We start from the raw sequence: 18,050 nt of genomic DNA, 5'->3' as shown, positions 1-18,050 counted from the left end.
GCCCAAGGTTGCTGGCTTGAGCAAGGGGTCACTTGCTCTGCCGTAGCCCCTGAACCCCCATCCCCCAGCCAAGGCACATATGAAAAAGTAATCAATGAACAACTAAGGTGCTGCAACAAAGGATTGCTGCCTCTCATCTCTCTCCCTTCCTGTCTGTCTGTCTTCCTATCTGTCCCTCTCTCTAGCTCTCTCTCTCTCTCTCTCTGTCACACACACAAAAAAAAATAGTAGGTGAGTGTGACAAACTTTTCCTAAAAAAAATGTCATGGGGGTGGGGGTGGGAGGGTTCTGGATATATTGTCAGCATTCAAGAATGTAGAATATTGGTTCAATTCCAGGTTTCTGCACCAAAACACACACACAAAAACAAAACAACAAAAGGAATGTGGAATATGTACAATGTAAATAAAAGAGAGGAGAAATCCTGAATTAAATCATGAAGAGTTTAAGTGAGTCACCTGACAAAAGCTGTTGATGAATGTCTGTGGGCTAATGTCCACATAGATGTCTCCCTATATGGCTTTGTGACATCACCAAAGTGGCATTGATGACTTTATCAATATCAATGGTAGGGGGTACTCTAGGAGTAAGCCAGGGGTCTCTGGCCTCTCCAGTTTGAGCTGATTCCCACTGACTTGAAGGAGAGCATAAGGATGAACAGCAACATGGTCTGATGCTTGGAAGGGTGTGACTACTGAAAGTCAGAGTCAGTATTTAAAAAGATCCTGACAACAAGAATGATAGGCTGCCCTGACCGGTTGGCTCAGTGGTAGAGCATCGGCCTGGCGTGCAAGGGGTCCTGGGTTCGATTCCTGGCCAGGGCACACAGGAGAAGCGCCCATCTGCTTCTCCACCCCTCCCCCTCTCCTTCCTCTCTGTCTTTCTCTTCCCCTCCCGCAGCGAGGCTCCATTGGAGCAAAGATGGCCGGGCGCTGGGGATGGCTCCTTGGCCTCTGCCCCAGGCGCTAGAGTGGCTCTGGTCGCAATAGAGCGATGCCTCGGAGGGGCAGAGCATCGCCCCCTGGTGGGCGTGCTGGGTGGATCCCGGTCAGGTGCATGCAGGAGTCTGTCTGTCTCTCCCCGTTTCCAGCTTCGGAAAAATACAAAAAAAACACAAAAAAAACCACAAAAAAATAACATAAAAAAAAAAAGAATGATAGGCTAAAATGTAAAAGTCTCTCCCTGTATTCTACCCCAAACTAATTAAGGATGGAAGAGAATAAACTAACAGTACCACATATAAAAAATAAATTAGAGGTTCTAGTTCACTGTAAATTCAAAATGAGCAAAAGTGGGACAAAGCTACTAAAAAAAGTAAAAAAAAAAAAAATGTACCATACTGATTTAAGTATGTTTTTAAAGGCTACCAAGATAAATGATCCCTCAGCACAATTTTTACCCAAGCTCTTAATCAGATCATTTCATATTTTAACAATTTGGAAAACTTCAAAATACATAGAATATATAGATTTTAAGATTAAGAAAGAAAAAAGTAGAATGAAAAAAATAACTGAAGTCTCAAAAGTTTCCACACATGTATTATGCTAAAAATAATATATTATTGGACAAACAAGTTTGTAACAAATGTTTTTAGGTTTGCTCACTTGTACTGGGGCAGTGCCATGTGTGTAGTCTTTGGAAGGCTGCAGTGCTTGCCCTCAGGGTGGGAGATTGCAAATTGCAGTTTGCCTTCCTGCTTGGGAGGGGTGATTGTTTGCTATTGTTTGCTGGAGAAGGCTTTTTCCCCCCAGTCTGTTTTGCTGGTGAGTGGGGAGAGAAAGAGAGAGAGAGAGAGAGAGAGAGAGAGAGAGAGAGAGAGAGAGAAAGGGACAACGGAGGGGCTTGAAAGCTCTGAGTTTCAGCCAGGCCTGTTTGGCTGAGGACTGCTGAGACTGGTGGGGCCCTGTGAGGAGAAAGAGAAGCGGTCTTTCCTGCCTGTTCGCTTGTCCACCATTATGATACTTTAATAAATGGAATGGCCCACCATCCTCTGGCTCCACAGTTCTTTCACTGTCTGCCTGAATCCAATGTGAACTTGCATGGCCACTAGCCTTACATATATATTATATATAAAATACATATATTATGCTAAAAATAAATGACTTACAAAATCATAAGAGTTGTAAGAAAGAACCTATTAGATATTAGGTTAAAAATAAGTTCTAGACACTTAAAAAAAAGAAGATAAAAGTGCTGACATGGAGTCAGGTGAAAAAGGCAACAGTTGGAAAAGAGGTGGACTGCAACATTACACTAAAATTACAACCTTTAGCAAGTAGTTATAAAAACAACAACAAAACTTGTAAATCTTGAAATACCTAATGAATTTTCACAATGTTTTATTTTTAAAACACTACTGGAAGTACAAAGCATAAATTATTTTTTTACACCATACATCTTGCTTTATTCATTGAACAACCAATCTGAAAGATCGTTCCAAATCAGAGAAAACATAAATTATTCAATTCAAAGGCACATAATTCAACTATGATGTAAATCTAAAACCACTACAAAAAACAGTTTTCAGATATTCCACAATGTCTGAAATGCATATTTAGTGATTATACCATTCTAGCAAAGTAAATATTTTTTTGATTTCTTTTTAAGCATGATGAAAGTGATTATGGAAATATAGGTTATGCAATTACTTTCTATAAAATACCATGGATATGTTACTGTTAAAACAAGATCTTAATTGTTCACTACTCTAAAATACTATTTAAATGTTTCTGATAAAATAACAAAATGCTATACTGCTTGAGATAAAAATTGTCAGAATGAGAAAAAATTAACTGTCAATTGCTTCTCACAATACCTTGTTCATTTTTTAACTTACCAATCGAACACTTCTTAGAAGTAACATTATTCCAGTTATGGCCATTATGGTGCTGATGTTCTTCAGAAAGAGATTTAATAATTAACTCTCACTAATTATTATTTATTACAGTGAAAGTACTAATTAGAAGGGGGAAAAAGCTGTTCTATATCTAAATGTCCAAGTAAGATACATTCAACTAAAGGCCTACTTCTTCCAAAAAACTTTAACTACCCACCTACATATTAATCTTCCCCTCTTCCTCCCAAACAATCTGACATGCATAGTAATTGTTCACATAATATTATATTGTTCTTGCCTGACCTGTGGTGGTGCAGTAGCTAAAGCATCGACCTGGAATGCTGAGGTTGCTGGTTCAAGACCCAGGACTTGCCTGACCTGTGGTGGCGCAGTGGATAAAGCATCGACCTGGAAATGCTGAGGTCGCTGGTTCAAAACCCTGGGCTTGCCCGGTCAAGGCATATATGGGAGTTGATGCTTCCAGCTCCTCCCCCCTTCTCTCTCTGTCTCTTCTCTCTCTCTCTCTCTCTCTCTCTGTCTCTCCCTCTCCTCTCTAAAAAATGAATAAATAAATTTTAAAAAAGAAACAAAGATTTAAAAAAAAAAAGACACAGGACTTGCCTGGTAAAGGCACATATGGAAGTTGATGCTTTCTGTTCCTCCCCGTTCTCTCTCTCTCTCTCCCCCCCCTTCCATATCTAAAATGAGTAAGTGAAATCTTTGAAAAATATGTTATATTGTTCTCTATTTACTATATTATTTTAAGCATAATTCTAAGAAAGCAAGAATTAATTTAGGCACTGGCCATTGGCTCAGTGGTAGAGCATTGGCCTGGCATGTGGATTTTCCAAGTTCAATTCCCAGTTAGGGCACACAGGAGAAGCGCCCATCTGTTCTCCACCCCTTCCCCTCTTGTTTCTCTCTCTCTCCTCCTCCTCTCCTGTAGCCATGACTCAATTAAAATGAGTTGGCCCCAGCGCTGAGGATGGCTACATGGCCTCCAAATCAGGAACTAAAAAATGGCTCTGGCTGCAGTGGAGCAAGGGACCCAGATGGTCAGAGCATCACCCCCTAGTGGGCTTGCAGGTTGGATCCTGATAGGGGTGCATGCTGGAGTCTCTCTCTGCTTCCCCTCCTCTCACTAAAATAAAAAAAAAAAAATTATTTTTTTAAAGAATCAGTTTAGTCTGACCAGGTGGTGGCACAGTGGATAGAGCATCAGACTGGGATGCAGAGGACTCAGGTTCAAGACCCCAAGGTCGCCAGCTTGAGCGTGGGCTCATCTGGTTTGAGCAAAATTCCACCAGCTTTAACCCAAAATTGCTGGCTCCAGCAAGGGGTCACTCGGTCTGCTGAAGGCCTGCGGTCAAGACACATATGAAAAAGCAATCAATGAACAACTAAGGTGCTGTAACACGCAATGAAAAACTAATGATTGATGCTTCTCATCTCTCTCCGATCCTGTCTGTCTGTCCCTGTCTATCCTTCACTCTGACTCACTCTCTGTCTCTGTAAAAAATAAATTAAAAAAAAAAAAAAAGAATCAGTTTAGACCTGAAGATGGCAGAGGAGTAGGCAGACGCACAGACTCCCAGCTCACACCACCGAACTGGATTATAAACTAATTTATGAACAATCAGCGTGAAAAACCAAATCTTGACAACAAGAACAGCTCTCAAAAACCAAGAAGCAAAGAAGAAGCCACAACAAACCTGGTAGGGAGTGCCTGAATCTCCCCTGCTTACAGGAACGGGGGGGGGGGGGTAAGGCTGGGCTCTCACTGATAGGAAAAGAGCAGTAAATACTGCTCACAGCCAATTGCCTGGCGACCAGGGAATGAGGTGTGTTTAAAGGGCCCGCTTGTATTCCAAAAAGAAAGAAGAGAAAGAAAGACAGATGGTGAGGGGGAGAGAAATAAAGATGATGACCTGAAAAGCTGACTCATTCAGTGCTGGAGGCAGCCATAACTGGGGAGGGTGATCCTTCCACAAAGCAAAATACAAAAGTACTTCCAGGTCACAGAGATACAGACATCTTTCCAGCTCCAATCAGTGCAACAAGACACAGCTGAAAACAAGAAGTGGGGAGGAGGGACAGTAACTCAGGTCTCAAAGGAGATCTGAGATACAACTCCCCCTACTGAAGCTGAGAAAGCAAACTGCCCCCAGAGAGATTAACTGGCAGAGAAGAATTCAGAGCCTCAGGTCACACCCACCGTGTTCTTGGATACATTTTCAAATAAGCCCCCTGCTGAGATCAGCAAAGAAGACAATCACCTGTTAAGAAAACAAACAAATCAAGACTTCTAAGCGGCCCAAATCCAAAAGTGGATTACAAATAATAGCTGATGCCAACCCAAGAAGATGTAGAAACAACACAAGTGAAAACTGGAGGTAGACAACACCAATCCTAGACTCAACCAGCTCTACAAAGAAAATACCCAAAGATAGCAACAGTGGAAAGATGTATGGAATACAACCAAATAAAAACAAAAGATAGAAAAACGAAAGAGAAGGATCAAACAAGACACAAAGCTAACAGAAAGCAATCTATAAAATGGCAATAGGGAACTCACAAGTGTCAATAATTACACTGAATGTAAACGGATTAAACTCACCAATAAAAACACACAGAGTAGCAGAATGGATTAAAAAAGAAAATCCAACTGTACGCTGCCTACAGGAAACTCATCTAAGTAACAAGGATAAAAACAAATTCAAAGTGAAAGGCTGGAAAACAATACTCCAAGCAAATAACATCCAAAAAAAAGCAGGCGTAGCAATACTCATATCTGATAATGCTGACTACAAGACAACAAAAGTACTCAGAGACAAAAATGGCCATTTCATAATGGCTAAGGGGACACTGAATCAAGAAGACATAACAATTCTTAATATATATGCACCAAACCAAGGAGCACCAAAATATATAAGACAGCTACTTATTGACCTTAAAACAAAAATTGACAAAAATACAATCATACTTGGAGACCTCAATACACCGCTGACGGCTCTAGATCGGTCATCTAAACAGAGAATCAACAAAGATATAGTGGCCTTAAACAAAACACTAGAGCACCTGGATATGATAGACATCTACAGGACATTTCATCCCAAAGTGACTGAGTATACATTTTTCTCCAGTGTACATGGATCATTCTCAAGAATTGACCATATGTTGGGCCACAAAAACAACATCAGCAAATTCAGAAAAATCAAAGTTGTACCAAGCATATTTTCTGATCATAAAGCCTTGAAACTAGAATTCAACTGTAAAAAAGAGGGGGAAAAACCCACAAAATTGTGGAAACTAAACAACATACTTCTAAAAAATGAATGGGTCAAAGAAGAAATAAGTGCAGAGATCAAAAGATATATAGAGACAAATGAAAATGAAAATACGACATATCAGAATCTCTGGGATGCAGCAAAAGCAGTAATAAGAGGAAAGTTCATATCACTTCAGGCCTATATGAACAAACAAGAGAGAGCCCAAGTAAACCACTTAACTTCACACCTTAAGGAACTAGAAAAAGAAGAACAAAGACAACCCAAAACCAGCCGAAGAAAGAAGATAATAAAAATCAGAGCAGAAATAAACAAAATAGAGAACAGAAAAACTATAGAAAAAATCAATAAAACAAGGAGCTGGTTCTTTGAAAACATCAACAAAATTGACAAACCCTTGGCAAGACTCACCAAGGAAAAAAGGCACAGGACTCAAATAAATAAAATCCAAAATGAAAGAGGAGAGATCACCACAGACATCATAGATATACAAAGAATTATTATAGAATACTATGAAAAACTATATGCCACCAAATACAACAATCTAGAAGAAATGGATAAATTCCTAGAACAATACAACCTTCCTAGACTGAGTCAAGAAGAAGCAGAAAGCCTAAACAGACCAATCAGCAGGGAGGAAATAGAAAAAAACATTAAAAACCTCCCCAAAAATAAAAGTCCAGGCCCAGACGGTTATACTAGTGAATTCTATCAAACATTCAAAGAAGACTTGGTTCCTATTCTACTCAAAGTCTTCCAAAAAATTGAAGAAGAAGCAATACTTCCAAACACATTTTATGAGGCCAACATAACCCTTATACCAAAACCTGGCAAGGATGGCACAAAAAAAGAAAACTACAGACCAATATCTCTAATGAATACAGATGCTAAAATACTAAACAAAATACTAGCAAATCGAATACAACAACATATTAAAAAAATAATACATCATGATCAAGTGGGATTCATCCCAGAATCTCAAGGATGGTTCAACATACGTAAAACGGTTAACGTAATACACCATATCAACAAAACAAAGAACAAAAACCACATGATCTTATCAATAGATGCAGAAAAGGCTTTCGATAAAATACAGCACAATTTTATGTTTAAGACTCTCAACAAAATGGGTATAGAAGGAAAATATCTCAACATGATAAAGGCCATATATGATAAACCATCAGCTAACATCATATTAAATGGCACTAAACTGAAGGCTTTCCCCCTTAAATCAGGAACAAGACAGGGTTGTCCACTCTCTCCACTCTTATTTAATGTGGTACTAGAGGTTCTAGCCAGAGCAATCAGACAAGACAAAGAAATAAAAGGCATCCATATCAGAAAAGAAGAAGTAAAGGTATCACTTTTTGCAGATGATATGATCCTATACATCGAAAACCCCAAAGAATCCACAAAAAGACTACTAGAAACAATAAGCCAATACAGTAAGGTCGCAGGATACAAAATTAACATACAGAAGTCAATAGCCTTTCTATATGCCAACAATGAAACAACTGAGAATGAACTCAAAAAAATAATCCCCTTCACAATTGCAACAAAAAAAATAACATACTTAGGAATAAACATAACAAAGAATGTAAAGGACTTATATAATGAAAACTATAAACCATTGTTAAGAGAAATTGAGAAAGATATAATGAGATGGAAGAATATACCTTGTTCTTGGTTAGGAAGAATAAATATAATCAAGATGGCTATATTACCCAAAGCAATATACAAATTTAATGCAATTCCCATCAAAATTCCAATTACATTTTTTAAAGAAATAGAGCCAAAAATCATAAGATTTATATGGAACTATAAAAAACCCCAAATAGCCAAAGCAATCCTAAAGAAAAAGAATGAAGCTGGGGGCATTACAATACCTGACTTCAAACTATATTATAGGGCCATGACAATCAAAACAGCATGGTATTGGCAGAAAAATAGACACTCAGACCAATGGAACAGAATAGAAAGTCCAGAAATAAAACCACATATATATAGTCAAATAATTTTTGATAAAGGGGCCAAGAACATACAATGGAGAAAAGAAAGCCTCTTCAATAAATGGTGCTGGGAAAACTGGAAAGCCACATGCAAAAGAATGAAACTGGACTACAGTTTGTCCCCCTGTACTAAAATGAACTCAAAATGGATCAAAGACCTAAACATAAGACCTGAAACAATAAAGTACATAGAAGAAGACATAGGTACTAAACTCATGGACCTGGGGTTTAAAGAGCATTTTATGAATTTGACTCCAATGGCAAGAGAAGTGAAGGCAAAAATTAATGAATGGGACTACATCAGACTAAGAAGTTTTTGCTCAGCAAGAGAAACTGATAACAAAATAAACAGAAAGCCAACTAAATGGGAAATGATATTTTCAAACAACAGCTCAGATAAGGGCCTAATATCCAAAATATACAAAGAACTCATAAAACTCAACAACAAACAAACAAACAGTCCAATAAAAAAATGGGAAGAGGACATGAACAGACACTTCTCCCAGGAGGAAGTACAAATGGCCAACAGATATATGAAAAGATGCTCATCTTCTTTAGTTATTAGAGAAATGCAAATCAAAACTGCAATGAGATACCACCTCACACCTGTTAGATTAGCTATTATTAACAAGACAGGTAATAGCAAATGTTGGAGAGGCTGTGGAGAAAAAGGAACCCTCATACACTTTTGGTGGGAATGTAAAGTAGTACAACCATTATGGAAGAAAGTATGGTGGTTCCTCAAAAAACTGAAAATAGAACTACCTTATGACCCAGCAATCCCTCTACTGGGTATATACCCCCAAAACTCAGAAACATTGATACGTAAAGACACATGCAGCCCCATGTTCATTGCAGCATTGTTCACAGTGGCCAGGACATGGAAACAACCAAAAAGCCCATCAATAGACGACTGGATAAAGAAGATGTGGCACATATACACTATGAAATACTACTCAGCCATAAGAAATGATGACATCGGATCATTTACAGCAAAATGGTGGGATCTTGATAACATTATATGAAGTGAAATAAGTAAATCAGAAAAAACCAGGAACTGCATTATTCCATACGTAGGTGGGACATAAAAGTGAAACTAAGAGACATTGATAAGAGTGTGGTGGTTACGGGGGGAGGGGGGAAAGGGAGAGGGAAAGGGGGAGGGGGAGGGGCACAAAGAAAACTAGATAGAAGGTGACAGAGCACAATCTGACTTTGGGTGATAGGTATGCAACATAATTGAAAGACAAGATAACCTAGACTTGTTGATCTTTGAATATATGTAACCTGATTTATTGATGTCGCCCCATTAAAAAAATAAAATTATAATAAAAAAAAAAAAGAAAATACCCAAACACACAGACATAATGAGAAGACAAAGAAGTGCAATCCAAATGAAACCACAAGAGAAAACTTCAGATGAACTGAGTGATAAGGAAATAATCAAACTTCCGGATGCGGAGTTCAAAATAATAATTGTAAGGATGCTTAGGGATCTTAGAACAACAACGGATGGTCACCACGAACACCTAAATAAATAGCAAGTATAAAAAAGGATATTGAAATATTGAAAAGAATCAGTCAGAGATGATAAATACAATATCAGAAATGAAGAGCACAATGAAAGGAATTAAAAACAGGATGGATAGAGCTAAGGATTGAATTAGCGAGTTGGAGGAAAACTGGAAGGAAGGCATGAAAGCAGAGAAGAAAAAAGAAAAGAGACTCAAAAAGTCTGAGGAAACTCTTAAACAGCTCTGTGACAACATAAAGAGAAATAACATCTGCATTATAGCGGTTCCTGAAGAAGAAGAGAAAGAACAAGGGATAGATACTTTGTTCTATTACATCCTAGCTGAAAACTTCCCTAAATTAATGCAGGAGAAGCTCTCAAGAGTTCAAGAAGCACAGAGAACTCCATTAAAGAGAAACCCAAAGAAACCTACACCAAGACACGTCATAATTAAAATACCAAAGCTAAGTGATAAAGAGAAAATATTAAAAGCTACTAGAGAAAAAAAGGCTATCACCTAAAAAGGAGCCCCCATAAGGATGACATAAGACTTCTCAACAGAAACACTTGAGGCCAGAAGGGAATGGCAAGAAATATTCAAAGTAATGCAGAACAAGAGCCTACAACCAACACTACTTTATGCAGCAAGGTTATCATTTAAAATTGAAGGAGAAATAAAAAGTTTCCCAGACAAAAAAAAACCTCAAGGAATTCATTACAACTTAACCAATGCTGCAGGAAATGTTAAGGGGCATGGTGTAAACAGATAAAGGTGGGAAAAGAATATAGCAAAAGAGGAAAACAACTTTAAAGAATAAAATGGCAATAAACAACTACATATCAATAATAACCTTAAATGTAAATGGATTAAATGATCCAATCAAAAGACATAGGGTAGCTGCATGGATAAGAAAACAGGACCCGTACATATGCTGTCTACAAGAGACACACCTTAAAACAAAAGATGCACATAGGTTGAAGGTAAAAGGATGGAAAAAAACATTTCATGCAAATGGAAATGAATAAAAAAAGGGGTAACAATACTTATAGCAGACAAAAAGGACTTTAAAACACAGAATATAGTAAGGGATAAAGAAGGCCACTACATAATGATAAAGGGAGCAATCTAACAGAATTATAACTATTATAAATATCTATACACATAATATAGGAGCACCTAAATATATAAAGCAGACTTTTTTTTTTTTTTAACAGAGACAGAGAGTGAGTCAGAGAGAGGGATAGACAGGGACAGACAGGAATGGAGAGAGATGAGAAGCATCAATCATTAGTTTTTTATTGCGTGTTGCAACACCTTAGTTGTTCATTGACTGCTTTCTCATATGTGCCTTGACCATGGGAAGGCCTTCAGCAGACCGAGTAGCCCCTTCCTGGTGCCAGCCACCTTGGATTCAAGCTGGTGGGCTTTTGCTTAAACCAGATGAGCCCGCGCTCAAGCTGGCAACCTCGGAGTCTCGAACCTGGGTCCTCTGCATCCCAGCCCGACACTCTATCCACTGCGCCACCGCCTGGTCAGGCTAAAGCAGACTTTGATGGATATAAACAGCAAGATCAACAGCAACACTATAATAGTAGTGGATTTCAATACCCCACTAACATCACAAGATAGATCCTCAAAAAAGAAAATTAACAAAGAAACAGCAGACTTAAAGGACACACTAGATCAACTTGATTTAATAGATACCTTCCGAACCTTTCACCATAAAGCAGCAGAATATACATTCTTTTCAAGTGCTCATGGTACATTCTCTAGGCTAGACCACATGTTAGGGCACAAAAGTGCTCTCAACAAATTTAAGAAGATTGAAACCATATCAAGCACTTTCTCTGATCACAATGGCATGAAATTAGAAATGAACCACAACAGAAAAGCTCAAAAATTCTCAAACACATGGAAACTAAATAGCAGGTTGTTAAATAAGGAATGGATTAAGAATGAGATCAAAAAAGAAATAAAAAAATTTCTAGAAATATATGATAATGAGCATACAACAATTCAAAATTTATGGGACACAGCAAAAGCAGTACTGAGAGGGAAGTTCATAGCACTACAGGCACACTAGAAAAAACTCAAATAAACAACTTGACCCTGCATCTCAAAGAACTAGAAAAAGAACATCAAGTAAAGCCCAATTGTAGTAGAAGGAAGGAAATAATAAAGATCAGAGCAAAAATAAATGATATAGAGACTAAAAAAACAATACAGGGGATCAATGAAACTAGGAGCTGGTTCTTTGAAAAGTTAAACAAGATCAATGAACCTTTAACCAGGCTCACCAAGAAAAAAAGAGAGAAGACTCAAATAAATAAAATTAGAAATGAGAGTGGAGAAATAACAACTGACATAACAGAAATACAAAGGATTGTAAGAAAATACTATGAAGACCTGTATGCCAAAAAACTATTAATACTCAGAAATCAGAGACATTTTTATACACCAACAATGAACAGTCAGAAAGAGAAATTAAGGAAACAATCCCCTTCACTCTTACAACCAAAAAAATAAAGTACCTAGGAGTACATTTAACCAAGGAGACTAAAGACTTGTACTCGGGAAATTATAAAAGATTGATAAAAGAAATCAAGGAAGATACAAACAAGTGCAAGCATATACCGTGCTCATGGTTAGGAAGAATAAACATCATTAAAATGTCTATATTACCCAAAGCAATCTATAAATTCAATGCAATACCAATTAAAATACCAATGACATACTTTAAAGATATAGACCACATATTCCAAAAATTTATATGGAACCAAAAGAGAACAGGAATAGCCTCAGCAATCTTAAAAAAGAAGAATAAAGGAGGAGGCATCACACTTCCTGATATCAAGCTATACTATAAGGCCATTTTACTCAAAACAGCCTGGTACTGGCATAAGAACAGGCACATAGATCAATGGAACAGAACGGAGAACCCAAAAATAAACCCACAGATCTATGGACAACTGATATTTGACAAAGGAGGTAAGGGCATACAATGGAGTAAAGACAGCCTCTTCAACAAATGGTGTTGGTAAAATTGGACAGCAATCTGCAAAAAAATGAACCTAGACCACCGACTTACACCATTCACAAAAATAAATTCAAAATGGATAAAAGACTTAAATGTAAGGAGTGAAACCATAAGCATCTTAGAAGAAAACATAAGCAGTAAGCTCTCCGACATCTCTCGCAGCAAAATATTTGCTGATTTATCTCCACAGGCAAGGGAAATAAAAGACAGGAGAAACAAATGGGAATATATCAAACTAAAAAGCTTTTGCACAGCCAAAGACTATAAGAACAGAATAAAAAGACAAACTACACAATGGAAGAACATATTTGACAGTATGTCTGTTAAGGGGTTAATAACTAAAATTTATAAAGAACTTGTAAATCTCAACACCAGAAAGACAAACAATCCAATCAAAAAATGGGCAAAAGAAATGAATAGACACTTCTCCAAAGAGGACATACAGTTGGCCAATAGGCATATGAAAAAACTAGAAAGTCCGGCGGTCATACGAAATAACTGCTGTTCTAGATATTATAAATTGTAATTAAAATGATATGTGTGTAAAGGTGTCTGCTAATTCAAACTGAATTACCCAGGGCAGGTGGCGAGGATGCCCCTTTGCTTAGTGCCCCATAGGGTTTCCCCCTTCTACTTGCTTAATTGCTTAAAGTAGAGTGCAATGAAGGAAACCACTGGCAGTACATTTCTTAAGAGTCACTGCTAGCTCAATAAATAAAGGTGATTTAAATAATAAAATGTTAATTCACATGTCAAAGATCTCTTTGTACAGAACACTTCTTGTGTAGATCTTTCCATCATTTTTAAGCTCACCTTGCAGAGGACCATCAATTATTTTTAATTTTATGTCCATTCTTTCACGAACTCTTGAACAGGCAACATAAAGTTGACCATGTCCAAATGCAGGCTCAGGTAAAAAAATACCAACACGCTTAAACGTTTGGCCCTGAGACTTATTGATCGTCATAGCAAAGGCAAGTTTTACAGGAAATTGTCTACGTCTCAATTGAAACAGCAACCCTGTTTGAGATGGAGCCAAATCAATTCTTGGAATGACATGTATTTCACCTTTAGAGGAGCCAGTCAAAGACTTAGCTATTATGACATTATTTTTCAATTGGAGAACCTCTAGTCTTGTACCATTGCAAAGACCCCTTCTGGTGTTAAGATTTCTTAACAGCATAATAATTGCTCCAATCTTTAACCTCAATTTGTGAGGTGGCATGCCAGAAGGCGGGACTATTTGAATGCCATGGCAACTTCACCCCATTGGCTAGTACAGTTACGCAAGCAACCAATAAGCTATTGGCGACAAACAGACACTTAAGCTGTATATAATAAAGATGCTCAACATCACTAATCATTAGAGAAATGCAAATTAAAACCACAATGAGATACCACCTCACACCTGTCAGAATGGCGCTCATCAACAAAACAACACAGAGTAAGTGCTGGAGAGGATGTGGAGAAAGGGGAACCCTCCTACACTGCTGGTGGGAATGCAGACTGGTGCAGCTTCTGTGGAAAACAGTATGGAGATTCATCAAAAAATTGAAAATCAAACTGCCTTTTGACCCAGCCATCCCACATTTAGGAATATACCCCAAGAACACCATAGAACGGTTCCAGAAGGAGAAATGCACCCCCATGTTTATAGCAGCATTGTTCACAATAGCGAAGATCTGGAAACAGCCCAAGTGTCCGTCAGAGGACGAGTGGATTAAAAAGCTTTGGTACATATATACTATAGAATACTACTCAGCCATAAGAAATGATGACATCGGATCATTTACAATAACATGGATGGACCTTGATAACATTATACGAAGTGAAATAAGTAAATCAGAAAAAACTAAGAACTATATGAATCCATGCATAGATGGGACATAAAAATGAGACTCAGAGACATGGACAAGAGTGTGATGGTAACAGGGGGTGGGGAGGGGCAAGGAAGGAGAGGGAGGGGGTAGGAGGAGGGGAGGGGCACAAAGAAAACCAGATAGAAGGTGACAGAAGACAATTTGACTTTGGGTGAGGGGTATACAGCATAAACAAAAGTCAAAATAATCTGGAGATGTTTTCTCAGAACATATGTACCCTGATTTATCAATGTCACTGCATTAAAATTAATAAAAATAATTATTAAAAAAAAAGAATCAGTTTAATACTTCTTGTGCAATGCTGACAGTAACTCACATAACCCTGAACCTACAGTGAGACTTAAGTATTGGGTAGAAACTTTATTACCAAAACCTTAAAATACAGCACCTTGGGAAATATATGTGGGTAAATAGTTGAGAAAAACTTAGCAATGTTTTCGTAGTGTTTCATTTAAACTGAAATAGATCTAAAGAAGTCTAATTTAAAAATAAGAACCTTGAACCCTGGCCGGTTGACTCAGTGGGAGAGTGTCCGCCCAGTGCGTGGAAGTCCTGGGTTCGATTCCCAGCCAGGGCACACAGGAGAAGCGCCCATCTGCTTCTCCACCCTTCCCCCTCTCCTTCCTCTCTATTTTTCTCTTCCCTTCCTGCAGCCAAGGCTCCATTGGAGCACTGAAGATGGCTCCATGGCCTCCGCCTCAGGTGTTAGAATGGTTCTGGCTGCAACGAAGCAATGCCCCAGATGGGCAGAGCATCGCCCCCTGGTGGGCATGCTGGGTGGATCCCCGTCAGGCGCATGCAGGAGTCTATCTGACTGCCTCCCCTCTTCTAACTTTGGGAAAATACAAAAAAATAAATAAATAAGTAAAAAATAAGAACCCTGCAACTTCCTAAACAAATATAAAAGAAATGAAGTTGAAAGCATACACTAGGGTACATTCTGTGGTAGGTTATTAGGAATATATCCTTAGTACTAACTTAAACACTGTTTCCTCTCCCAGTTCTGCTAAAGTCATTTTTTCAATCTGAAATACCTGAAAGAGTTGAGGCCTGGTCAATTAACATGTATATATCTACCATTCATTAATGCCACAAACATTTATCTAGCAGTTCCTAAGTGTCTGGCAGTACTTTAGGATTGGAACTGCACTCTTGAGTGAAAACAGACATGGTCCCAACTCTTTGTGTTTGCTGAGTATCTGCAAGGCTGATGATCTTACCCAATGTCTCAGCAGACTTCAACAAAGTTAATCATCCTTCTGAAAATATTCTCCTTACAAGGCTTCTAGAACACCTGATTTCCCTTCTTTTCCCTTTTCCTTCCTAACATCCTTCTTTAACTATTTTGTGTGTGTGTGTGTGTGTGTGTGCATGCACGCGCCAGAGACAAAGAGACAGAGAGAGGGACAGAGAGGGACAGACACAGGGAGGGTGATGAGAAACATCAATTCTTCTTTGCGACATCTTAGTTGTTCATTGATTGCATTCTCATATGTGCCTTGACCAGGGGCTACAGCAGAGCCAGCGAGCTTGGGATTCAATCAAGCGACCTTTGAGCTCAAGCCAGCAACCCCCACCCTCTTCAAGCTGGTGAGGCCGAGCTCAAGCCAGCGACCTGGAGGTTTCGAACCTGGGTCCTCTGTGTCCCAGTCCAATGCTCTAGACTCTGCGCCACCACCTGCTCAGGCTCTTTCCCCAATTTCTAAAGGTTTGAAAGTCCCGTAGATCTCCATTTGAAACTAGTACTTATTCAGTTTTTCTGACTCTCTCATATATGTCATCCCAGCTTTAAATACTGCTTCAGGTGTGTGCAGCTCATTCCCAAAGGTATTAATGTCCAGTTCTGATCTCCCTTCAACGCGAGATTCCTATATCCAGTTAATCCGGTTAGAAGACTAATAACCATGTTCAAGTTCACACAGCTCTATTTAGAAGTCTAACTGGTATCTCTAAGATTACGGGTCCAAAAAGTTCTTCAGATTTTTCTAACAGAACATTCGCCCCACCTTCTCTATATCAGCAACTTTTGCCAACATCTACCCAGCGGCAGCCCCCTGAATTCTCTTTTTTGTACCCAACACCCAATCCATTCACACCACCACCAGGGTTTTAGCCACAATCCTCTCCATGCTAGGCACCTAAAATGTCCCTCCCTTGCTAGTACTTCAGTAACTTCTCACTTCATTTAAACAACAAAAACCCTCTTCCCAGGCCTATGTGCCCGGGCCTCTCGGCAACTGCTCTAAAGGACGGCGAGGTGTCCGCTGTCTGTGGCGCCCCGACCGGCCCTGCGCCGGCAGCAGTGAGCCGACCCCCACCCCCACCCCCACCCCCAACCGGGCCCACTCGCCCCCCCCTGCCCCGCCCAGCCGCCTCCTATGGGTGCCTGTGGCGCAGCCTCAGCCCTGCTCCGCGGCCCGCGAGGTGCGGTACCCGGAGGAGGCGCAGGTGGTCGTCCGCCCACTGCGCTAGCTGCGCCACCACATTGGGCACCGCTCCGTCTTCGTGGGCCGGGGGTGAGGCCCGGGCCACCGGCCGTCCCGCCATATTCCCGGCTGTCCACGAGTCCGGGCTGCGCTCCACGCGCGGGCGGCAGGGGGCGCTGCGCTCCTCGGCGGACGGCGGGGATCGCGATCCCTCGGCTGCGGAAAGCGCCACGCGCTGGCTGGCGACTGGGTCCCCTGCACCTCGGCCTGGGAGTGGCTGGCTGGCATGCTGTTCCCTCCTTCAGTCGCCTGTGGGTCGGCCTCCCAACCTGTGACGAGAGATCCTAACGCTGAACACTCCACGTTTTGCAGGGTTTTTCCGCAGCGTGGGTGATCCGAACTGGGCAGGGCGAGGACTGAAGGGTTGTCGACTATGCTAGTGTAAAGAGTTTCCATCACTTCGTGATGGGAATGAACGCAGCCGCAGTGTGGGTTCCGCAGGTGCTGTGGAAGAGAGGAAACTGAAGTCGTCCATTCCTCCCCTCACAGCAATAATTCTTTGAGCTCGGTAAGATGACCAGCTCACTCAACCATTCCATGCATCTGCCCGTCTAGTCTTCCGTTCCCATCTTATCCAGCTCCCACTCTGCAGTTGGTTATCATCAGCCCCTTGAAAATAGCCTCAACTCCAATCCCCCTGCCTTCTTTGCACTTGCCTGGCAAAACCCAACAATGGCTTATACTCAACCTGCACCAACTCAAGTTCAGTATGGAGAAATCTTCAGATTCTTTTACAATAAGCTGCAAATCTACTTTTCTATGAAATCTTCTTGTTTTGAAATTAAAACCAAATGTTGACAAAACACTGCTGGGCATAGAATATGTGTTAAGGCAGAGACTACAGACTTTCTGTATGTTACCTCTGCTTAAATGGCTTTCTATTATGCTTCCAGTGTTGTCAAAACTCCCAGTGGTTCTCAAACTTTTTGAAGTCGGGGCACATTTAAAATCCTACAAATAATTGTAGGTGCACTATATACAAATTTCTGAGAAATATGTTA

At 39.9% G+C, this 18,050-nt stretch overlaps 1 protein-coding gene across 2 annotated transcripts in view; it reads right to left on the bottom strand.

The window, feature by feature from the left end:
* C2H3orf33 (chromosome 2 C3orf33 homolog) overlaps positions 1–17,160 on the bottom strand; it is a 38,332-nt gene extending 21,172 nt beyond the window's left edge. Inside the window, exons 1-2 of one of the 2 annotated variants that reach the window (XM_066365881.1) lie at positions 16,997–17,160; positions 2,837–2,896 (exon numbers count right to left, since the gene is read on the bottom strand). In XM_066365881.1, coding sequence (XP_066221978.1) covers positions 2,837–2,896; positions 16,997–17,110 — 174 coding nt within the window. In that variant the 5' untranslated portion in view covers positions 17,111–17,160. The remainder of the gene's footprint in view (positions 1–2,836; positions 2,897–16,996) is intronic. The other variant, XM_066365882.1, reaches the window with a different exon arrangement.
* Positions 17,161–18,050: the final 890 nt, after the last annotated feature.

This window comes from Saccopteryx leptura, chromosome 2 (genome assembly GCF_036850995.1).
Source record: "Saccopteryx leptura isolate mSacLep1 chromosome 2, mSacLep1_pri_phased_curated, whole genome shotgun sequence".
NCBI classification, from domain to species: domain Eukaryota; kingdom Metazoa; phylum Chordata; class Mammalia; order Chiroptera; family Emballonuridae; genus Saccopteryx; species Saccopteryx leptura.
The sequence above is the reverse complement of the archived record's forward strand: the minus strand, read 5'-3'. Positions and strand labels throughout refer to the sequence as shown.